At 40.4% G+C, this 25,145-nt stretch overlaps 2 protein-coding genes across 13 annotated transcripts in view; one reads left to right on the forward strand and one right to left on the reverse strand.

Annotated features, from left to right (window-relative positions):
• Positions 1–4,322, forward strand: part of DNM1L (dynamin 1 like) — a 45,268-nt gene extending 40,946 nt beyond the window's left edge. For 2 of the 8 annotated variants that reach the window (XM_040642323.1, XM_040642325.1), the window contains 6 exons: positions 806–883; positions 1,195–1,227; positions 3,032–3,208; positions 3,382–3,491; positions 3,626–3,785; positions 4,052–4,322. In XM_040642323.1, coding sequence (XP_040498257.1) covers positions 806–883; positions 1,195–1,227; positions 3,032–3,208; positions 3,382–3,491; positions 3,626–3,785; positions 4,052–4,108 — 615 coding nt within the window. In that variant the 3' untranslated portion in view covers positions 4,109–4,322. The remainder of the gene's footprint in view (positions 1–805; positions 884–1,194; positions 1,228–3,031; positions 3,209–3,381; positions 3,492–3,625; positions 3,786–4,051) is intronic. The other 6 variants (XM_040642324.1, XM_040642326.1, XM_040642328.1 and 3 more) reach the window with 3 other exon arrangements.
• YARS2 (tyrosyl-tRNA synthetase 2) overlaps positions 1–24,823 on the reverse strand; it is a 64,148-nt gene extending 39,325 nt beyond the window's left edge. For 4 of the 5 annotated variants that reach the window (XR_566557.2, XR_566555.2, XR_566556.2 and 1 more), the window contains exons 1-5: positions 23,988–24,823; positions 23,002–23,169; positions 10,014–10,169; positions 9,589–9,759; positions 6,641–6,936 (exon numbers count right to left, since the gene is read on the reverse strand). Coding sequence is in view for 1 of the 5 variants with exons in the window: in XM_008683469.2 (XP_008681691.1) it covers positions 6,777–6,936; positions 9,589–9,759; positions 10,014–10,169; positions 23,002–23,169; positions 23,988–24,766 (1,434 nt within the window). In the remaining 4 variants the exon portion in view is untranslated. Of the gene's footprint in view, positions 1–5,059; positions 6,937–9,588; positions 9,760–10,013; positions 10,170–23,001; positions 23,170–23,987 lie in introns of those variants that run through there. The other variant, XM_008683469.2, reaches the window with a different exon arrangement.
• Positions 24,824–25,145: the final 322 nt, after the last annotated feature.

Below are 25,145 nucleotides of genomic sequence, written 5' to 3' on the forward strand. Positions count from 1 at the left end.
TATTCTCAAAGTGTGAAAGATTGGTAAGCCTTAATACTATTCAGTTCCAGTCTTTTCTTCTTCTCCCTTTACTATTCCATTGGAACTATTTTCATTGTTTGAGTAAAGGTATGCAAGTTTAAAAAGAGGTTAAGTTAAAGATAATGGTATCTTGAATACATTAGAAAAAAATGCTTAAAGGTGGATCTTAAATATCAAGCTTTTATTTTTTTTAAAAGATTTATTTTAAGGGTGGGGGGACATATCTCAAGCAGACTCCATGCTGAGCACAGAGACCCACACCAGGCTCCATCTTAAGATCCTGAGATCAAGACCTGACCTAAAACTGAGTCAGAGGCTTAATCAACTGAGCCACCGTAAGGATCAAGCTTTTAAAACAAAGTTTACGGTAACCTTATCAACTTTGTAAAAATTAGTTGAAATGACCAATGACTTTAAAGAAGGTAGTTTGGAGAGGGTAGATAAGATGTACATAATAGGCTTTAATTTTCTACAACAGTTGCATAGATTAAAATGTGTGTATACAAATCTGTTACCTTGAATTCTTTACCAGAGAAGATCTTACCAGAAATAAAAATGAAGTTTTTGAATTTTGGTTTTCCTTAGTTATTCATCTGAAGACTTTTAACAAAGGTGACAATAGTACAAGAAGTAAGAATAAACAATAATTTTATATCCCATGGTTGCTTTTGTTTCATGTTACTTTACTATTTTGATACAGAGAAGAAAAATTTACACTTACAGAATGTTTCTGAATGCATTTTTGGCATCCTTGATTTTCTTTCCCTGCATTTTTTGCCTTTAGTCTTTTAAAGTTCCAAGTGCTTTGGCACCTGCCTCCCAGGAGCCCTCCCCTGCTGCTTCTGCTGAGGCTGATGGCAAGGTCTGTTCTGATTCTTAATCTAAGCTGCATGCCTAGTTGTTTGGTGCAACATAATCATCTGGAAACAACACACTGTACACTGAACATTAATGTGGGATGTCGTGCTAAGGTCAGACCATTTTAGCCTAATGGGAATTTTAAATTATATAACAACGTATAAATTGTTGACATGCCTTTCTTTTGCTTGCAATATGGAAGATGCACACAGAAAAATAATTTAAAGAGGAAATTATCCTGCACTTTTGAAACTCAAGCTATTGGTATTTAAATTTTGATTGTTAAACTGCATGTTTTAACGTATCTTTTAACAGTTAATTCAGGACAGCAGAAGAGAAACTAAACATGTGAGTCTCTTGCTTCAGAATGGAAATGTACCTTTGGTTCTCACTGACACACTGTCTTCGAAACCCCTGAAGCAGCTGTTTGCGCAGTAGCATCTAGCTCTTGTGTCTGTGTTCCATTTTTTAATGTTTCTCTTACCTAACTAATCCTTCTAAGATGGCATTAGTTCTAGTTTTAACTTTTTTTAAAATAACAATAGGCTTTCCTCCGAGTTTTGATTTTAATATTGTGGTAGGGAATTAAGATTCCAGAGCTGGAAGTTAGTACTTTTGGACATTTCCTCTTTAAAGGTTCTGAGATCTGTCCGGTACTCATGCATCACCCTCTCTTGCTGCTTGCCTGCGTGGCCACGCAGTTCGCCTTGTCACCGAAACGCGGGGCTTGGCATGTGCCTCAGCAGCTTAAGCGAATTTGGAACAGGGACTGGGAGAGTTTGAGACTGTCAATTCTTGATAACCTTTTTTTGGGGGGAAATGAGATAATCATTAAATTATTCAGACCCATCCTTATTTCTGGTTTTTGTGTATTTAGCTGCTTTCCTCACTAATTGTCCAGGTCTAAGGTTCTAAACCTCAAAAGTTTATTAATGTCTTATCCTCTCTTAGCCCACTTTGTTTTACAGAGGGCCATCTAAATCATCGCTTAAAGTTTATTTCACTCGTGGCATCACCCTGAATTTGCTTACCTTTCTTTTTATCATTCATGCTATAGTTAACAGGCATTTAAAAATATAATTACTCATTTTAAGATTAGTATATAAATATACTGCAAATATTTGGATATGGCATATCTTAACTGATGTATTAGAGGCAAATCTGGGCCAGTGTTTTGATTCAGAATGATACCCCAAACTGACTTTTTAAAAATACATGTTTCAGGTGTGCAGTATTATAATTTGACGTATGTATACACTACAAAGTGATCACCCCCAAAAGTCTGGTTGAGCAACCATCACCTTACAATTGACCCCCCAGTTTGTTCTCATGTTTTTTAACAATCGCCATAACATGCTTCGGTTTAAAGTTTGGATGCCCTCTGAACTCCATTTTAGACTGTAAGATCTTTTTAAAGAACATCTAAAAACATTCTTAAATGTTGATGAGTTACTGTTTTTCCCATTATCCTAAACATTTTTTCTTTTACAAATGAAAAGAAGGTGCAGAAGTGCTGGTGATTACTAGATCTCTTTCAGTAGACCCTTAAGAGTATAGACATTGACGAAACTTACTTTGAGTTTATGTCATTCCACATTTTAGGCAGCTTAAAGTCACTATTAGCCCAAGAATTGTGAATGTATTCTTGTCTTATTACAGAGTTTGTAGTTTTATCCTCTAGTATTTTGTTGGAAAATAGATAAAATTCCGAAGTTTTTGAGACATGAGTTCATAAACTTTTGGAGAGATCATAGTTCAACAGTGTATAAGGCAGTTCTGTTTTTCCTTGTGCTTTTAATACGCACTCTTGTTTTTAAGGGCAGTTTATACTTTTCCCACAATCTATTAAAGGGGTTAGAGAAGAGGAAGAATTTTAAAGTTAGCAAACGATAAAGAAAAATTAAATCTGTTGGCTAAGGCCTTGCAAAGCACTGACAACAGAACCTCTCTCTTATTTACACTGGCTCAGGGTTCCAGTTACACATGCCACCACCATCTTTTTCTGACCCTGTAATCTGGCAGAATAGATGAAATTCCAGATGGTACTGGATGTGCGTTCTCCTTGACTGCTGTCAAAGAAAATGAACTTTTGTTCAGTTAATGTCAGATAGGATATATAGTTGGAATAGGTTTTGGAACATGTTTTTTTCAGGCTGCAGCTGGAGGTGGTGGGGTTGGAGACGGTGTTCAGGAACCAACCACAGGCAACTGGAGAGGAATGCTGAAAACTTCAAAAGCTGAAGAGTTATTAGCTGAGGAAAAATCAAAACCAATTCCAATTATGCCAGCCAGTCCACAGAAAGGCCATGCTGTGAACCTGCTGGATGTGGTAAGCCACGCGCGTGGGGTTAGCACTAATAAGATAACCAGATGACTAGGAAAACACTTCAGAAGACCAAAGGAACTAAAAGTCACGAAAACTTACTGACCTTTAACTGTTAAAGCTTGCTGTTTCAAAATGGCACAGAAGTAAAATTTTTTTCTTCCCTTCACTCCATTTAGCCTGTTCCTGTTGCACGAAAACTGTCTGCCCGTGAACAGCGAGACTGTGAGGTCATTGAACGGCTCATCAAATCATATTTTCTTATTGTCAGAAAGAATATTCAAGACAGGTTAGTACTATAGTACTAAATCAGACTTCAGTACTGCTCAATGATTCCATCATCTGTTTTAAAAGTACATGTGTTTGAAAAATTTTAGGCTTTTATTCGAAATGAGTGGATCATCTGCTGGTTTTGTTTTGCAGTGTGCCAAAGGCAGTAATGCATTTTTTGGTTAATCATGTGAAGGATACTCTTCAGAGTGAGTTAGTAGGACAGCTGTATAAATCGTCCTTACTGGATGATCTTCTGACGGAATCCGAGGACATGGCACAGCGCAGGAAGGAAGCAGCTGACATGCTAAAGGTACGGTCAGTGGTTTTGAGTTTTCACACTTGGGTCGTCGATATAAACACTACATTGTTCAAAACACATTCTGATCCTTGGAGATATATAGTCTTCATATGATGGCTAATCTTTTTTTGGGTTGGTACTTGACTAGATTTTTAGATTCAAAATCAGAGAAGATACTGGTTAAGAGAAATCTACCCCCTATAAAGTGGACGACCCCACATAAAGATATTTTGATATCCTGACTTACTAAGCATCTATAATTGTTTTTTTTAATATAGGCATTACAAGGTGCCAGTCAAATAATTGCTGAAATCCGAGAGACTCATCTTTGGTGAAGAGAACTATATAATACTGAGACTTTGGTGACTCGAAAGTTGCTAGTTACTGCCTACTTGAGTAGAATTTTATTTATGAACTCCTGTGTATTGCAATGGTATGAATCTGCTCATGTGAAGAGACTGGCTACAAATTGAAAATTTTACTCTGTATTGCAGAACAAATCATACATTTAATCCAAATAATAAATGGCTGTTTCTAAGTTGCCCAGTACATATAAAATATATCAAGTCTTTCTTGTGACTGTTTCATTTGAACTTAAAAAGAAGAGCTGTTTATGTTCTAGTTGTACGAGCAGTGTGCCTGTGGATAAGATGACCTGTGTAATCTGTTAGTAGTCGTAAAGCTGCTGCCCTAGTCCTTCAAGACGAGTGCACCCCGACACCACTTCCTGCAACTGGATGCATGCACAGTGTAAACTGGTCTGGCTTTGAAGGAGCGGACAGGTTACTCACAGTCACTGTATTCCACCTGTCCTTCGATTTATAGTTTTATTGAGCTTCTCTGCAACCTTTGATGTGGTAGTAAGAAAGCTGAAGGCACAAGAAGATCTGGAACGATGACTGATGCAGTGTGGAGCTATGCAGCCCTGCCGCTTCTGGGCCCACACTGCCCTAGTGCGTTAAAAACCAAAATACCTTTGATTCTTTCTTAAACCTGGAAGTATGAATTATATTTCCCTGCATTAAAAACAATCATCTAGACTTGATTTTCAAATATAATCCAGATCCATCTTTAAATTAGGTCATTTACACCATGCTCCAAGATTCACTTCTGCTGATCATTGAAGTGTATCTTCTCAGTTGGTAAAAAAGTTAGTTTTGCTTTCCATCAACAAAATACATTAGAAAATACTGGTGGAACTCTCTACTAATCTAAAAAGAAAAATACCCGGACACAGCCACACAGCTGAAGGCTTAGAATACTACAATGCATTCAGAGGGTGGGGGTGAGGTTTAGAACATACTCACATTTTATTAAAAGTCCCCAGGTGATTCCTGATATGAATTACATTATAAATTTTAAGATACAGGTCAAAATCCTTAAGGCATCTAGCTCCATCTTTAACAGATACTATATCTGTGATACATAGTTTATTGAACATGTTAACATTTCTCTTCTTAAGTTATGACATTTATGAAGGACTCCTGGCAGGGACAAGATGTCTGTTAACTTGAACTTACGGCACCCATTTACTAGCAAACAACAGGTCAGCAACTGATCTCAAACATAAAAACAGATTCAATCTTCTATGATACGGTACTACTTTGAATCTGTGGACAGTACCAATCTTGATGATAGAATGCTCACTACCTAAATGTCTGTTAGCACACACTTAAAAGCCACTTTGCCATTAGTCAACATCAGTATAGCCATCCATGATTTACTTACTTCGGACACATCAGATGACTACCATTTCAGCCTTTTTAAGGGGGGGAAAAACTTACAGTGCACCATTCTCCACCATGTCAGACACATCTCAAATTGAAAATGTCACCTTTAAGGACAGGCTATGGTAATGTACTTGCTGCCACTAGACACCTTGTGCAGGAAAAGCAGAGGCAAGAAAGGTATGGAAAGTTAGAAAACCTTCCTTTATTGGCTCTCAAACTGAGTGAAGCTCTGGTATGTTGAGACGATCTCTGGCATTTACAGTGGACACCTGTTATGTTCTTGCTATGTAAATAAAATTGCTGGTATGAAATGACATTAAAGTTTTGTCAATAAATGAATTCTTCCTAACTTTGCTCCCAGAGAAAGGTTTAAACAATAGCTTTTTAATGTATAAATCTAAATGGAACATAATATAGCTTATACTGTATAAAAGTTTTACAAATTTTTTCCTATTAAATTCCCACAATTCACAGAGATATTATTACATCTCTAGTTTTACACGTAAAGACAGTGATTTGTTCCACATAATCCAGGTAGTAAATGGCTAGAATTTCAACACCAAAGCCATGCTTTGCTGCCTGTAAGGTTTTCTAGGACTCAGATTGTGAACCATTTTGTATTTGTGTTTCACTTGGTCCTCAAAGAAATACGGTGATACTACCGTGATTTTTCAGACGACGTGGAAATAGTTCTGAGAATTGACTTGCCTAATGTTTGTAGAGCTTAATTAGGTCTTAATTCTAAATCCTGAAAATTTCCCTTACCTGAATACCTTTTCCTATTCTCCTATGATTGGATATTTGGTATAATATTTGCCTCTGTTTTCACTCTAGTTGCTTTTCAGTTTATCTCAAGTTGCAATCTGCCTGGGGACAGAAGCAGAAACTTAAAACTAATTTAACCCCCCATACAAAAGTATCTACGAGTCCTTACTCTGCCCTCTTCTTCACTGCTCTTCCTCATCTCTAAAAAGGGAGCAAGAAAGGCTAGTTCTTTCAAGAAAGAGAATTTTTAAGAGATTATCCCTGGCAATCATGGTTTTCTGTGGTAGTCCTTATTCCTGCGGCTCAGGAGATAAAATACCCCATTACACAAGCACCTTGTCTTAACCACGCTGGGGAAATAAAATTACTCACACTCTTAGGCCTAGAGTGTACTCCGTTCTCTGTGGTTTGACTTGCATGAGCGAAAGTATAAGTTCTGGAGCCAACCTTTGGTACATCTTGAGAATGAGATGGGTAAGTTTGTTTGAACAACCTGAAGGATTTTTCATCATAGCTGCAGCCATTTTATAATGTAGAAATTCCTCTTTCCTATTTTAAGTAATGAAAGTCCATTCTTAAGAATATGTTGTCCAACGACCAAAACACTCTCAGGATTTGTTACTTGTTTGTGATTTATACTGACTCCACCTTCTGTTATCATCCGATACCTAAAAATAGAAAATAGTTAATTAGAATCATTTCACTTAACATTTCAGAGGCTCTCCAAACTCAAACCCCTTGGCACTGAATTGTTACATGTTCACCTTACTAGATTCTGCCTCCCTCAGACGCTCTTCTAAAAGGAGATTTAAGGCATAATAAGTGTCTTGTTTAGTGGAGAAGGCTATTTCACAGCTCTACATAGAACTATTCAGTTGGTAGTGGTTTAAAAACGAATCGCAGAATCACCTAGAGAGTGATTCCCCAATCACAGAAAAGCCTCCAAAAAGAGGACAACGCTGCTTTTCATGAGCTCCCGTGAGATACAAGCCACGATTACGTAGTGCTATTACAGAAATCTTTAGCAAACTTGCTTATGAAACTGGAAAATCCTTGGAAATTATATTCTGAGGCTACACCAATAACAGCAAATTTTGTTAAAATTTTAAGAATTTTTTAAAAAGTGAAATCGGCAGATTTTAGAGTTTGGAAAATCAGTAGCTCATCTAATTCCAGTTTAGGAACAATTTTTTTTTTTTTAATTATATTATGTTAGTCACCATACAGTACATCCCTGTTTTCTGATGCAAAGTTCGATGATTCATTAGTTGCGTATAACACCCAGTGCATCATGCAATAGGTGCCCTCCTTACTACCCATCACCAGCCTATCCCATTCCCCCACCCCCCTCCCCTCTGAGGCCCTCAGTTTGTTTCTCATAGTCCATAGTCTCTCATGTTTCATTCCCCCTTCTGATTACCCCCCCCTTTCTTCCCTACCGATCATCCTAGTTCTTATGAGGAACAATTTTTTGATGGCGTATGTAAATAGGTTTTACTCATGTTATTTATTGCCCAATTCATTCAACATTTACAAAGCCTTTGCGCTAAATATGAGAGTACTGCCAACTAGTGGAGAGAGCCAGACAAATAAACAATTCCACAGTGATTAAATGCTATCAAGTGCCAGGAAAGACTGCTCTGGGCGCACACTGGGTGGGTGAGGGGTTGGAAATTGTCCTGAAAGAAGAGACATGGAAACTGGGAGGGTGAGTAGCAGTTACTTCCACAAACAGGGCAAGGAAACATGGGGAGTAGCTAGAAAGAAGCAAACTGAGAGAAGAAAAGGTCTAGAGTATGAAAGGCCTTACAGGCCCTTAGGAAAGGCAAATGTTCATTTTCTGTTATCTGAACACTACCAGATGACCAAGAACGGCTACTACACATGGTCTCATAAAACTCGACAGTTTTCTATTTAGGGACAAATTTATTTCTTTTAGGAATTGTTATTTTGGGCTAATTGCTAGAGCTTCCAGATCACGTTCTACATTTTGTTTAAATGCACAAGCCAATCTTGTTTAGCTTATACAATCTAAAAAATGTCAGTATTAAGAACTGTCTAAATCAGATATGGTGTCATCTTAAGTCGTAGTAGAATTTCCAGTATCAGTAAATAAACCACTAGAAGAGTTCAGAAGAAAATCAAAAATGCTTCCACAGTAAGGAAAATTCTTAGAACCAGTGACTCACTCTGGGGAGTATATGGTACCACCCCCAATTCAGTGTACATTAAATAATGAGCATATTAGGGAATCAATAAGGGAGAATGGCAAGTGATACAAAGACGATGGATATTTTCTCTATATAATATAGAATAATATAGGGCTCTTCAGGATAAAGGCAAATAATCCAAAACAACTGAAAGAAAATAGCAACTATAACAAATGTCATTTATAATCATGACTATGGGCTGGTAAGTATCTGACTTATGCTCAAACTCCAGGAGACGAGGCATTTAGGGTCTTCTGGCTAACTAATGCTTTTCCTTCTACATCACTGTTTCATTCTGCATAAGCCTCAAGTATGTGCTGGATTACTTTTTTGTGGAACACTTTATTCCCTCAAAACACCACACAACTGAGGAAAAAACATTCTACATGCTTCTTGAATAAGAAAAATGGAATTCTCAAGAGGAATAGTATAATTTATACTACTAGTTTTAGGAAGCAACATCATATGCTTACTTCATTTTCAGAAATTCAACTAATATTTTTTAAATTTTATTTATTTGTCAGAGAGAGAGAGGGAGTGCACAAGCAGGGGAGTAGCAGAGGGAGAGGGAGAAGCAGGCTCCCGATGAGCAGGGAGCCTGATGTGGGACTCGATCCCAGAACCCGGGATCAGGACCTGAGCTGGAGGCCAACGCCCAACCAATTCACCCATCCAAGTGTCCCTCAACAAATATTTTAAATAGGTTGGGCAAGCCCTCTACGCCCTCAAATAAAGACAATATAGACTGAATATGAGAGGGGTCATGTGAATCTGTTCACTTTTGATCTCAAATTGTGACCATCCCTGAGCTGACTAATCCCAGTGCTTCTGCTGGCCATAGTGGTCCCCTCAACGTAGGCCTTTCCAGCGCTGGAGGAAAACCGGAGTTAGACTTATTGAGAGATAGTATAGTAGTTCCAGACTTTATAGAGAATTTAGAGTATTTTCAACGGTAAGTACTCAGTTTTCACTTTATTCTTGGACTAACCTAACTTCTGCCAGGAATGAGACACCATTATGGCACTATCAGGAAAACACCCTCTGGAAACATGCTGTGAACTGTAACATTTAATGTTGAATTAACTGTGACTAAAAGTTAAATCATCTTACCCTCGGGGTCCATCTGGTATGGCATTTGCTTTGCGGCATGTATCTAGGACACTTGTTCCTGGGTCAAGAACTAATTCAGAAAATGAAGCTTCTTTAAACAGCTCTCTTAACTCTTGATCAGACATGACCTCCAGTGCATCGATGCTGCTATGATAGAGAGCCTGTGTACACCTGGAAACCACATCGAGAACCACATCATGTCAGTGCTTATCCACATGCATGTTCTAACAGCCAGTTTCGAAACAACGTCTATCCTGTATAATTCATACTTAAGATGACCTTTCTTCCCAACAGAGGCTATTCTAAAGCACTGAAGTCAGACACTGACAATCCTTGTAGTGGTAAATGACAAGATAACTCTAATGAATTTTCTCAAGTCTTTAACTACATAACTTTATCCAGCATTAGTTATTCCTAAAGGCCACCTTTTAGCGGAATCCAGCCCTTCTTGTCCATGAACAAGCTTCGTAACTTCTGCAGCAAGTCGTTTCTGAGGACCCCGCTTTTCTGGCTCTTTGTCATGTAGCTGCATGACGTGGTCAATCTCTGGAAGGGGCAGGAAAGTGAAGAGCCTCAGGTACCTGTGGGACAAAAATACAGCGCTGGTATATATAACGCACCTAACTTTGTCTCCAACTCCCTTTCCCTTTAAAAAACATTGTCTACTTATAAATTTATATTTTTTAAAATTTATTTATTTTAGAGACCGAGAGTGTGTGCATGAGCATGAGTGGGGGGGAGGGGGAGAGAATCCCAAGCAGACTCCCTGCTGAAAACAGAGCCTGATGTGGGGCTCACTCTCATGACCCTAAGATCATGACCTGCGCCAAAACCAAGAGTCGGCTGCTTAACCAACTGATTCACCCAGGCGCCCCTACATTATGAAAAATAAACATGCAGAAATGTCCCCCAAATTAGATACCCATGCACATACTACCCAGATTGAAGATGTTACTATTTTGCCATCTTCGCTTCAATCTTTCCTTTTGAAAAAGCATAAAATAATATAGCTCTAGATGCTAGCACCTCAGAGTCCCCTCCTTGCCCAGAGATAAGCTAATCTAAATTTGTACATATCCTTCCTAAGCATGTTTTAATACTTTTATGTATATATACCCATAAATGAAAAATATGTATAACTTAAAAACAGATATTTTATATGTAGCCTTTAAACAAATCTTTTCTTGGTGAAAAACACATAGAAAGGTATACAAATCACAAACATACAGTTTAAGGAGTCAGAAAGCAAGCATCTATGTAACCATCCCCTGTCTAGAAATACGTCGTTGCTTCTACTCAAGAAAACCTGGACGTACCACATCCGCTTCTCCCGCTCCAAATGAACCACTCTTCTGCCTTTCAAGGTAATCTCTTCCTCGTCTCTCTCTATACCTCTATTCTGGTAGCCCTGGGTAAAGAGCATCGCTGCGTTCGCCGGTTCTTAGGCTTTACAAATCAACGGGATCATACAGACTACATCTTTGCGTTTAGCTACTCGGCACATCACTGTGTTTAGGAGATCGGTGCTGCTGCTGCGTGTACCGCTGTCAGGACGGCCCTCCGTGCTGCGCCTGCTTCCCACGAGCCATCTAGTCTACCGTGGCATCTGTGCTGCTGCTGCTCTCGCGCAGCGGCTGCTAATAATGCTGCTGTCCACACTCCCGTGTATTTCTCGTGGCGCCCGTGCGCGCTCGTTTCTTCTGGGGACGTACCCAGGAGGGGAACTGCTGGGTCGCAGGTTCATGTGCGTATTCAGGTGTAGTAAGCACAGACACACACTTCCCAAGTGGTTCTGTAAGCGTAGCATCTGTGCCTGACGTTAAGCTTTTGCTGCCAAGGCCTCCACTTCCAAGGCCTCCCTCACCTAAATATGCCACAGTTGGCGGCACATCGCGGCAAAGCAGCAGGCCACGGCCACACAGCAAGTTCCCCCTTTAGAAAGCTCCGGATAACGCAGATTACCGACCGCTCGAGTGACCCCGTGTCTCCCTTCCCACTTCCTGACGTCCGCGCTTATGTTTTAAATTTGCCAATAAAGAAGGACCTCACAAAGCCCCAGGCACTTCACCCTGCACCCCGAAACGGGCGGAGCCCCAGGGCCGCGCTCTCTCCCTCTCTCCCTACCCAGACGTCACAGTGCCCACCCCCTCCAGAACTTGGAGGTAGGAAGATACCGTTTTTCGAAGCTCCCTGACCCTTGCCGCCCAGGTGCGTCCTGCAGTCGTCGGCACCGCGAAGGCCGGTCGGGCCGCAGACTCCGCTCAGGCGAATGTCTGTAGGGGACACAGTCCCACCACGACCCACCACTCGGGGGTCACTAGGGGAGTTCTCCCTCCTCCTCACCCACCGGAATAGCCTTTCCTCAGTAATCTGCCCAGGGGTAACAGCCCTGGGATCCAGTGTGCCTTCACTAGCTCTCCTGGAGGACCCTCGTTGACATTAGTCACGAAGGGCCTTTGTAACTAGTGGTCTCATCATCTGTGCGGCCTCGATCACGTGGCTCTGGAGAGACCGAATTACGATGCAGCAGCGACACTTCAGCTGAGACACCGCAGGCAACACGCAGCGGAGGCGACACTGCCAGAGCGCCGCGACCCAGCCGGTTAGCCAGCCGGCGTTGGTGCGACAGCGGACGGACGGCAGCGCCCGCGGACAAGTGCAGGGGCACCACGCAGGCCGCTGAGCACACCGTGCGCGAGGGTCTCAGACTCAGCCTACTGACAGCGACTGCAGGCATGACCACAGCGACCCAGATGACCCCCCTCTTTATTTCTAAACCGGAAGAGGCCCCACGTGACCCGAGTCCAGAGACTTTTTTTCGTAAGGCTCTCCCCCTAATTACAGGGCAGCCCTACTACATTTTAATGGGACCGCTGAAGCCATTTAAGGCACTGGGGGGCCCTGACAGGGTTGCTGGACGTAGAGGAGATTACTATCCGGGCACCCAGATACTTCAGACCTATGCCCTTCCACACCCACTGCCCCAGAGGGCGTTTCCCCTTGAGGAAATTTCCCTCAACAAAAAGGGCTCCCCACACCCTCCCTAATAAACCAACATAATCTTGCCCCTGATGAAAATACACAAGTTAACCTCTCCTGGGAGTTACAAAATCTCAGTGCTCTGGTCACTTAGTATCTGGACAGCCAGTCTCTAAACTCCAGAGCCCAATACTAGCATTCTCCCAGCCACAGCCCCCTTCTGCCATCCATCCTCCTGCCACACAGCTGCCACCTAAGCATCTACCCTAGGAAATGGGTAGCTCCCTAGGACTGAACCCACCTCCCAGAGGCAGTGGCCCCTATACCGCTCTGATAGTCCAGTGGGACAATAAAAATGCAGGGTCTTTTTTTGTCCTATTAGGCATCAGGGCCCAAGTCACTGTTATTCCAGACAATCCCTCTAAATTCTCGAAAGGGAAGCCCTTCTACCTACAGGGCATTCCCAGTAAAACAATCAAAGGTGTACAAATCCATTCGGATGTAACTTAACTACAGGGACCATTTACTTCAAACGGCTCCTTATAGGGGTGGCTTCTTTGGCCCTTTCTTCCCCTATTACAGCATGGATGCACTGACACATACCATGCCACACAGAACCAGCCCAAGTTCTTGGCCTTCTTGGTAGGATTTACCAAATGGATGCCAGTGACTCTTCCTCCTGGGGGCAAGATGGTAAACACCCCCCAATACCAATTTAAACGGGGCACTAAAGGCCTACGCCCTGTCATTAAAGATGTTGACATGGAGTCATTAAGCCCACAGCCTCCCCTTTCAATGGCCCCATGTGGTCGGTACATAAGTCAGCCACTATGAATGGTACCTCACCATTTCCCTTCCAAACCTTTAATACTGAGGTTCCCCCAATTAAGTTACAATTCCTAGTGTCATAGAATTAATTAAGGACACCTATCTCTGGGACAAGCAGCATACTAGCATTCACATCACATGGGTCCCAAAAGGAAAACAGAGAGAATAAGGGGCAGAAAACTTAATCAAAGAAATAACAGCTGAAAACTTCCCTAACCTGTGGAAGGAAAAGACATCCGGGTCCAGGAAGTACAGAGAGCCCCAAATAGGAACCCAAAGAAGTCCACACCAAGACACATGATAATTAAAATGGCAAAAATTCAAGAGAGCATCATAACAGTGGGGAGAGAAAAGCAAACAGTGATGTATGAGGTAACCCCCATAAGGCTATCAGCTGATCTTTCAGCAGGCCAGAGGGAGCAGTACAGTGTGTTCAGAATGATGAAAGGAAAAAACTACAACCGATACTGTCCCCAGCAAGACTGTCACTCAGAATAGAAGGAGAGATAAAGAGGTTCCCAGACAAACAAAAGTTAAAGGTGTCCATCACCACTAAACTGGCCTTACAAGAAACGTACAAGGGACTTTTTTAAACGAGAAAGAAGAGGCTGTAACTAGGACTTAGAAAATTATGAAAGAATTTCAATGGTGAAAGCAAACAAATAGTAAAGGTACCAGATCAATCCCAAAGCCAGTACGAAGGTTAGAAGACAAAAATAGGACAATCACTTACAGCTACAATAATTAGTTAACCAATACAAAAGATAAAAAGGTGTAAAAGAGGACATCAAATACATAAAACATGGAGTGGGGAATAGAAACACAGCAAACGTGCTTTCTGAATGTGTTGAAACTTAAGTGACCATTAACCTAAAATAGATGGCTATATGCAGAGGCTGCTGCATGAACCTCGTGGTAACCACAAACCAAAACTGTATAATAGATACACACAAAGACTAAAAGAATCCAAGTGTTACACTAAGGAAAGTTTTATCAAGTCACAAGGGAAGAGACCAAGAAAGGGAGAAAGAACTATAAAAACAATCAAACAATTAACACAATAGCAAAAAGAACCTAACTATCAATCATTACTTTGAATGTAAATAGACTAGGGGTGCCTGGGTGGCTCAGTTAAGTGGCCAGCTCTTGATTTCGGCTCAGGTTATGATCTCAGGGTCCGGGGATGGAGCCCCATGTCAGGTTCCATGTTCAGTGGGGAGTCTGCTTGAAGATTCTCTCTCTCCTTCTGCCCCTCCCCCCCTTATGTGCTCGCTATTTATCTGAAGTAAATAAATCTTTAAATGTAAATGGACTAAATGCTCCAATCAAAAAACACAGGCTGACTGAATGGATAAAAATACCCCAAGACCCATCTATATTCTGCCTCCAAGAGCCTCCTTCAGACCTAAAGACACAAACTGAAAGTGAACAGATGAAAAAAGGCATTCCATGAAAATGGAAAAAAAGCTGACGTAGCAATATTTACATCAGACTAAATACACTTTAAAACAAAGACTGTAACAAGAAACAAAGAGCATTAACATAATGATAAACGGCTCAATCCAATGAAGATATAACAATCACAATTACCTCTGAACCCAACATGGAAGCACCTAAGTACATAAGACAAATATTAACAGACATAAAGGGAGAAATCAGTGGGCACCTGGGTGGCTCAGTCAGTTAAGCATCTGCCTTCAGCTGAGGCCATGATCCTGGAGTCCCAGGATCAAGCCCCACGTCAGGCTCCCTGCTCAGCGGGGAGTCTATTTCTCCCTCTCCCTTTGGCCCTCCCTCCAACTAGTGTGCACGCACGCTCTCTCTCTCTCAAATAAATAAAATCTTTAAAAAAAAAATAGAAATCAACAGTAATACAACAGAAGCCGACTTTAACATCCCACTTACAGCAACAGATAGGTCATCTTGGCAGAAAAATCAAGGAAGCAGTGGCTCTGAAGAACATGTTGGACCAGATGGACTTAACAGATATATATTGAACATTCCATCCCCAAACACAGAATACACATTCTAAGTGCACATGGAACATTTTCCACAATAGATTGCATGTTAAGCCACAAAACAAGTCTCAATTAATTTATGAAAACTGAAATCATATCAACCCTCTTTCTGGTATGAAACTAGAAATCAATTACAAGAAAAAAACTGGAAAAAACACAGACATGTGGAGGTGAAACAACATGCTACTAAACAACTAATGGGTCAAAGAAATCAGAGAGTAAATTAAGAACTATCTAAAGACAAATGAAAATGGAAACATGATGTTCCAAAATCTCTGGGACACAGAAAAAGGAGTTCTAAGAGGGAAATTTATAGCAATGAAGGCCTGCCTCAAGAAACAAAAATCTAAAATAGACAATCTAACCTTACAACTTAAGGAATTAGAAAAAAGAACAAAGCCCAAAGCTAGCAGGAGCAAAGAAATAATAAAGATCGGAGCAAATAAATACAGAAACTTAAAAAAAAAAAAAAGATAAATGAAACTACAAGTTGGTTCTTTGAAAAGATAAACAAAATTGATAAACCTTTCACCAGATTCATCAAGAAAAAGAGAGGACTCAAATACATAAAATCAGAAATTAGAGAAGGTACGACTGACACTACATAAATAAAAAGGATTAGAAAACATTACCAAGCTTCGGGGCACCTGGCTGGTTCAGTTGATAGAGCATGTGACTCTTGATCTCAGGGTTGTGGGCTTGAGCCCCACGTTGGGTGTTGGGTGTTGAGATTACTTAAATAAATAAATAAAATCTTAAAAAAAAAAAAAAAAAAGACTACCATGCTTAACCAAGAAGATATAAGATCTGTAACGTGAAACTATAAAACACTGACGAAAGAAACTGAAGATGACAAACTGGAAAGACATTCCATGATCATGGATTGGAAGAATTAATAATGATAAAATGTTTGTACTACCCAAAGCAAACTACAGATTCAATGCAATCCCTATCAAAATACTAACAGCATTTTTTTACAGAACTAGAACAAATAATCCTAAAATTTGTATGAACCATGAAAGACCCAGAAGAGCCAAGGTAATCATGAGAAAGAATACAAAGCTGGAAGTAACCCATTTCCACATTTCAAGATACACTACAAAGCCACAGTAATCAAACAGATTGGTACTGGCACAAAAACACACCCACATCAGTGGAACAGAACGGAGAGAACAGATATAACTTTGTACTTCCATGATCAATTAATCTGTGCCAAAGGAGGCAAGAAAATACAATGGGCAGAATCCCTTTAACAAATGGTGCTTATGTATCTGTTTCACGCAAAAGCATGAAACTGGACCACTTTCTTACACCATATATAAAAATAAACTCAAAATGGATTAAAGACCTAAATATTGAGACCTGAAACCATAAAATAAAAATAAACTGTTGGGACTACACCAAAATAAAAAGTCTTCACACAGCAAAGGAAACCATCAACAAAAGAGAAAGAAGACCTACTGAGTGGGAGAAGATATTTGCAAATGATATATCCAACAAAGGATTAATATCCAAGATATATAAAGAACTCACAGAATTCAACACCAGTAACAGTAAGAATCCAATTAAAAATGGGCAGAGGACCTGAATAGACATTTTTCCAAAGAAGACACACGCACAGTCGACACGTTGAACAAGACGCGCCACATCACTAACCATCAGAGAAATGGAAATCAAGACCACGATGAGATATCGCTTTCCATCTGTCACGGTGACTAGTATCAAAAAGATAAGAAATAATGTATTGGTGAGGATACAGAGGAAAAAGGAACCCTTGTGCACTGTTGGTGGGAATGTAAATTGATGCAGCCACTATAGAAAACAGTATGGAGATTCTTCAAAAAATTAAAAATAGATATACCACAAGGATCCAGTAATTCCACTGATGGGTATTCGCTCCAAGTAAGTGAAAACACTGATTCAAAAAGATATGCATCCCTTTGTTCACTGCAGCGTCATTTACAATAGCTAAGATACGGAAGCAACTCAAGGGTCCGCTAATAGATGAATGGATAAAGAAGCGGCATATATACACTGGAAAATTACTCAGGACTTAAAAAGATGGATATCTTGCCATTTGTGACAACTTCAATGGTCTAGAAGGTATTATATTAAGTGAAATAATTTGGGCAGAGACAGACGAATTCCATATGATTTCACTTATATGTGGAACCTAAAAAACAAATAATAAAAAAAAAACCCCAAAATAGAAACAACCCACAAATACAGAGGACAAACTAATGGTTGCAAGAGGGGATGGAGTGTGGGGGATGGGAAAAATGGATGATGGGGAATAGGAGATACAGGCTTCCAGTTAAGGAATGAATAATCATGGGATGAAAGGTACAACATAGAAAATATAGTCAATGGTTTAAAAAAAAAAAAAGGACTACTACGGAAAATTATTATATGTCTAATATATTGGACAACTTAGAAGGAATGAAAAATTCTTAGAAACATAAAATCTTCCAAGACAGGAAGAAATAGAAAATCTGAACAGATCAATTACTTGGAATGAAACTGAAGCAGTAATCAAAACCTCCCAAGAAACAAAAGTCCAGGACTAGACAGTTTCACAAGTGAATTCTACCAAACATTTAAAGAACTAATACCTATTCTTCTCAAACTATTAAAAAACTGAAAAGGAAGGAATGCTTCCAAATACATTGTAGAAGGCCAGCACTACCCTGACACTAAAACCAGACAAAGACACCTCAAAACTAGAGTATTGCAGGCTACATCCTGGATGAACACAGATGCAAAACTCCTCACATACATTATCAAGCTGAATTCCGCAATACATTGAAAGGATCATTCCCCACGATCAAGTGGGATTTATTCCAAGGATGCAAGGATGGTACAATTTATGCAAATCAACAAACATGATACACAACATTAACAAAAGATAAAAACTATATGATTATCTCAACAGAGGTAGAAAAAGCATTTGACAAAATCCAAAATCCATTTATGATAAAAACTCTCAACAGAGTGGGTTTACAGGGAACATACCCCCAAACCCAAATATGAAAACCCTACAACTAACATCATACTCATTGGTGAAAATCTCAAAGCTTTTTCTCTAAGATCAGGAACAAGGCAGTGATGTCCATTTGCCACTTTAATTCAACATAGTATTGGAAGTCCTACTACGGCCAACAGACAGAAATAAAAGGCATCCAAACTGGTAAAGAAGAATTAAAATTGTCACTATTTGCAAATGACTTGATACTATATACAGAAACCCTGAAGACTCCACCAAAAAACTATTGGAAGTAATAAATAAATTCTGTCAAGTTGCAGAATACCAAATTAATACACAGAAAACTGTTCCATTTTTATACACTAATAACAAACTAGCAGACCAGGAAATTAAGAAAAGAATCCCATTTACAACTGCATCAAAAAGGGTAAAATAGAGACCTGTACTCTGAAAACTACAGAACGCTGATGAAAGAAAGTGAAGATGACACAAATAAATGGAAAAATATACCATGCTCATAGGTTGGAATGATATTGTTAAAATGTCCATACTACCCAAAGCAAAGTACAGATTTAATGCAATCCCTATCAAAACACCAACAGCATTTTTCATGGAACTAGGAATAAACAGTCCTAAAATCTGTGTGAAACCATGAAAGACCTCAAATAACCAAAGCGATCCTGAGAAATAACAAAGCTGGAGGTATCACCCTGTTGCAGAAAAATAAGAATCAGACCGGCAAAAGACCACTGACACTTGGAGAAGTAAGAAACTCAGATTTATTTTATGCCGGCGGACCCAGATGGGCAGACCCAGATGAGCTCGTGCTCAAAACTCTGGGCCCCAGACAATGGAGTTATAGGGCTTTTATAGGGGACTGCAGGCAGGCAGGTTCTAAGGGCTGTGCTGACTGCTGGTAGGTGGGTTTAAATGGTGGGGAGTCAGGGGGGGAAGTGGGGGCTGCTTTAGGTGGGAACAGTAGTGCAGGGAGCCTGTGCTGGGAAGCCTGTCTACAGAAGCAGAAAGGGCTGGTTATCTCTTGCTCCCAGTAGGGCTTCTGGTTATCTCTAGCTTACTGTTAGTAATTTTCAATCTTCTGGGACCTCCTGGCCTGGGGCCTGCTCTGGGCAATATTCCTCTTCAATACGCTCAGATTTCAAGACATACTACAAAGCAGTAATAATCAAACCAGCATGGAGCTGGCACAAAAATATATACATAGACCAATGGAACAGAACAGCGAGCTTAGAAATAAACCTACGCCTATATGTTCAATTAATCTATGACAAAAGAAGAATATGCAATAGGGAAAAGACCGTCTCTTTAATAAATGGTGCTGGGAAAAGCTACATGCAAAAGAATAAAATTTGACCACTTTCTCACACGACACACAAAAATAAACTCAAAATGGATTAAAGACCAAAATGTGAGACCTGAACCCATAAAACTCCTAAAAGGAAACAGGCAGGAACTCCCGGACATCCAGCTTAGCAATACTTTTGTGATTTTTCTCCTCAGGCAGGAGCAACAACAGCAAAAAAAACCTATTAGGAATAGACCAAACTAAAAAGCTTTTGTGCAACAAAGGAAAGTATTAACAAAACAAAAAAGCAACTTGCTGACTGGGAGGAGATATACGCAAATGATATATCTGATAAGGGCTTAACATCCAAAACATATAAAGAACTTATACGACTCAACACCAGAAAACAATGTGATTAAAAAATAGGCAGAAGACCTGAATAGACATTTTTCCAAAGAGGACAGATGGCCAACAGACACATGGAAAAAATGCTCAACATCACTCAGCATCAGGGACATGCAAATCAAAACCACAATGAGATGTTACCTCACACCTGTCAGAATGGCTAAGACAGGAAATAAGTTCTGGCAAGAATGTGGAGAAAGGGAACCCTCATGCACTGTTGGGGGTGGGGAATGTAAACTGGTACAGCCACTATGAAAAAGAGTAGGGAGGTCTTAAAAAAAATTAAAAATAGAAATCTGATACCATCCAGCAATTCTACTTCCAGGTATTTACCTGTGGAAAACAGGAACACTAATTCAAAAAGATACGTGCACACCTATTTTCACTGTAGTATTATTTACAGTAGCCAAGATATGGAAGCAACCTGAGTGTCCACTGATAGACTAATGGCTAAAGAAGAATGGAATATTACTCAGCCATAAAAAAGAAAGAAATGTCATTTGCAACAACATGGATGGACGCTGAGGTATGCTAAGTGAAATAAGTCACTCAGAAAAAGACAAATACCGTGATTTCACTTACACGTGGAATTTAAGAAACAAAACAAAGGAACAGACAAAACAGAAACAGACTTATAATGCAGAGAAGTAGTGGTTGCCAGAGGAGAGGGGTGGGGTGAACAGATGAAGGGGATTAAGATATACCAATGTCCAGTTAAAGTCACAGAGATGAAAAGTACAGCACAGGCAACACAGTCAATAATACTGTAATAATTTGGTAAGGGGGCAGCCAGTGACTACGATTATTGTGGTGGGCACATCATAATTCATATAAAATGTCAAATCACTATGTTGTTGCACACCGGAAACTAATATAATACAGTATGTTGACTATACTTCAATTAGAAAAAAAGGACAAAAAAAATCTGATGCCTCTAAGTGCCTGACACTTAGCTTTTAACTGCCAAATAATCCATTTTAAAGACATTCATTTTGAATAAACATACTGCTAGCTGTTATGATACAGCTAGTAGCAAACCACCTCGATAAGTTATCAGGCCAGCCTTACTCATGAAGTTCCTCTTTTAGAAAGCCCTGGGTGACTTAGATAACTGACCATTTGAGTGACCCCGTTTCTCCCTTTCCTGTTCTCTAATTACTGCTTTTATGTTTTAAATTTCCCAATAAATGGTGAACCTGCAAAACCCAACTCCCCCTCCCCCGTCTCCAATAAGGCCGTGCCCCAGGTCCATGCGCCCTCCCTCTCTCTACCCAGGACCTTCTGGGTAGCCCCCCAGGACCTGGGAGTAAAAAATCATGTTTTTCAAATTTCCCTGATGGCTGCTGCTGAGGTGCCTCCTGCAATCATAGGAACCACTAAGGCCAGTCCAGCCACAGCACTGGTTCTGGTTGGGGAAATGTCTGCGGGCCTTGCCACAAGTGGTATGTGCCCAGGTGAGTTCCTCAAGCATTTCTAGCTAACAGCATCACCAGCAATTGGCTGAGACTGATAGCACAGTAAGTTCACTCTCCCACCACCCTGGAACATTCTCACCAACACTTGGTATAGCCAAGTCTATGTTTATCCATTCTGGAAGGTACAGAACAGTATTTAATTTTGCCTTTATCTTGCATTTTCTCCTCATTACTAAGGCGGAGCAACCTTTTCATAGGTTTTTGGCCTTCTGGATAGAATCTTTCTGAAGTGCATGTTCAAGCCTCTACTCGTGTTTTTACTGGATCGTCTTTTTCTTATGGGTTTACGGAATCTGAGTATAAGCTCTTTACACTTTTAGTACATGTAACTGATATTCTTCTACTCTTAATGGAGACTTTTGATGAACAGATCTTAGTTGTAATTTAGACTACTCTACCAATCTTTATCTTTGTATCTCATTTAAGAATCTTTCCCTATCCCAGTTACAAAGATATTTTCCTATTTATTTTCTGAACACATGATTTATCTTTTGTTATAGAGTTAGGCTGATAATCTACCTGGAACTGATTGCTGCATACCGTGTAAGATTAAGTTTCATTACTTCCCCCACATAAGACATCTAATTATCTAAATGCAATTTATTGAAAAGATTGTTTTATCCCACTGCTCTGCAGTGCCACAGAAATCAAGTAACCATAGATACTGAAGACTGTCCGGATTCTCTAATCTTCTCCAGTAGTCTCTTTACTTAATCTTACATTTAAGTTTGTGCTTTAAAGTCTAAAGATTATTAGAATTAATAAGATTTTAGAAGAGTTGCCAGATACACAATCACAGAAATTGATTTTTATACATTAGAGCCAAATAAAAAATGAAATTTTCAAAAAGATGTCAGTTCTTGATACATCAAAACCCTAAACTGTATCATCAAATATGTTTGAAATAAATCTAAAGGAAAAAAACCCTTAATTATTGTAGTTTTATAAGGCATACTTTCCACTCTGGAAAAATTATTTTTGGGGAAATTCACCTTTTCTTTGTTGCAGGTGTATTTTTCTCATTAATTTATATTCTTTGAAGAGTTTAAGATAATGTGAATTCATGAGAAAATCATTCTTAAAAAAGGATTTTCAAAAGATGTTATAAAGAAAAACTTTAGAGACAAAGGTAAAATCAGGTTAAGTTGATGATAAAAGGAGTGAAAAAACTAGACTACACAAGTGATAACGTCTTAAGTACTTGCTAGATGTAGATCACAAACTAGCAACCACAGTGGTTTTCTGCTCCAACCAACAAAAAACCGTTTAGAACAGTTCAAACTACAATGTCTGTGTCTTAAACAAAATCTAAATGAAAACAAAAACATAAAGAACTATAAGGGGTACATAGAGATTCAATGGCTAAAATTGTATCATGAGCTTATAAACTTAATTTTTTTCAGCATACTATTAAGAACTCACCTTTCTACCATATCATCCCGCTGCCTGACAAAGAATTGATACAATTCAAACGGAGAGGTCTTATCTCTGTTTAGCCAAACAGCATTACCAGCCGACTTTCCCAGTTTTGCTCCAGTTGTACTTGTAATTAGAGGAACAGTGATTCCAAATACATCTTCTCCAGTCAACCTAAGCATAAAGAAAGACTTCATTATGTGCTTCAAGCACAAGTGGTAGCAGGTTCTGCTAATCCTTCTTCAGATTTCATTCTGGTCTCTTGCTCTACGAAAACTTCCTTTACCTTCTAAATCCGAATTTTTGTTCCTCTTTATTGTTTTCATAGCACTCACTCCGTTTTGGCATTGGTCTTTCTAAACTGCAATGGAACCAGTGACTCTGGGGTAGTTTCTGCATAACTAGGGCCTAGAAAATTTTAAAGTCCGAGGAAGAAAAGGAAAGAAAACTGGGTAAGGGGCAATCAGAGAGACACTTAAGGATGTTTTAAAGGATTTAAAAATGAGTGCCACATGGGCTAGCCCTATAGTTGCTCTCCCTCAAGAAAATGCGACTAAAATCTATGTTTGCCAAATATTCAGAGTTGGAAAAAAAATTGAGATGCCAACCAAAAACTAACACTATCTTCATGCAACCTGCAGAGCTAAAGCAGAAACTACTCCAGGAGACACAGTCGCATTCAAGCATAAACAACGAAAAGCAGTTTCTCAAGTCAGAAACACAAAGTTACTAAGGGGAAGCAAAAGACACAATCTGAATCCTGCCTAGTGGTCTATTTCCTGCAAAGCTCTAGGAATACGTTCCGTGCCTTGTACCATTAATTCAGCCCTTTAGTTCTCACTAGCTAGTCACATTAACACCATTACAGACTTAGTGGGGTAAAACCAACAAGGACTCGGAAAGGGCGTTATTGCCCAATCCTAATAATGTATCACAGGCTATTCGTGTGTAAATTATTTGGTCACAAGCTTTCTGGATCTAAAGGAGCTTACTTGTGGATAAACTCGTATCCAGACATGATATTGCCCAGCTGATCAGATCCACCCAGCTGGACCCGGCATCCATAATGCTGGAACAGATAGTAGAAGTCGTAAGCCTGGAGCACCTGGTACAAAAACTCGGCCAAGCTCATGCCCTCGGGACTCTTGAGCCGGGTTTGGACGCTCTGACGGCTCAGGAGCGTGCCCATGCGGAACTGCCCGCCCACGGCCGCTAGGAAGTCCACCAGGTGCTGCTTGTGGTACCAGGCCGAATTGTCCAGTACTGTGAAACTTCCCCAGGTCTGCCCATTAGCGAAGAGCTGCTGGTGATTAGCCACCATGGCCTCGAGCCCTTGGCGTAGGGCGCGCGCATTGTTTCGCACGCGCTCCGGTTCCAGCGCCTCGCGCTCCTTGGTCCGGCCGCTGGGGTCTCCCAGGCGCGCGGTGGCACCTCCCACCAGTGCGATCACATTGTGGCCCGCTCGCTGGAAGTGAAACAGGCCCAGCAGCGATAGCAGATGCCCCACATGAAGCGAGTCGGCCGTGGGGTCAAAACCGCAGTAGATGGTCTGGGGAAAGTTGCCTGTGCCACGGTCGAAGAGCTCTGGGAGCTCTATCTTCGTACCTCTCTCGGGGAAGAACTCCTTGAACAAACCTCGAGCCTTCTGCACCGCCAGTAACCCCTGAGCGCCCGAATGGGCCTCACGTAGTGCCAGGAGCAAGACTTCTGTTGGGCCTGGCGTCCCAAACCACCGGCCCCGGGAAAAGCAGCGCAACGTGGGGGCCGCCATCTTGGCGTCGGCTCGATGGGAATGCTGGGATTTTGGAGCCCTCGCCACACCCCTCAGTGCCAGCCTCCTACAATTTCTACGAAAATTGCTTCCGTGTTTTTCTGCGCATGTCCGGGTGGGGCGAGGCGGTCACTTAGCTACGGAGCTTGAGTTCTCAGCAGTCATTGGAGTTCTGACGACCTACGTGGAGTTTCTGCTTACCTTTGCAGTCACCTTAAGTTCGCAAAAACTGTTCACTCATTCGTAGCGTAGGTGTGTCTGTGATAATAGTTCCTACCTCATAGGGCTCTTGTGAGGACTAAGAATGGCACCTACTAAGCTCTCTACAGATGTTAGATTTTGTTTAAATTTTCACGTGAAAAAAATTGTGATGCACAAG

The sequence above is a fragment of the Ursus maritimus genome, unplaced genomic scaffold, assembly GCF_017311325.1.
Source record: "Ursus maritimus isolate PB19 unplaced genomic scaffold, ASM1731132v1 scaffold_26, whole genome shotgun sequence".
Classification (NCBI taxonomy): Eukaryota; Metazoa; Chordata; class Mammalia; order Carnivora; family Ursidae; genus Ursus; species Ursus maritimus.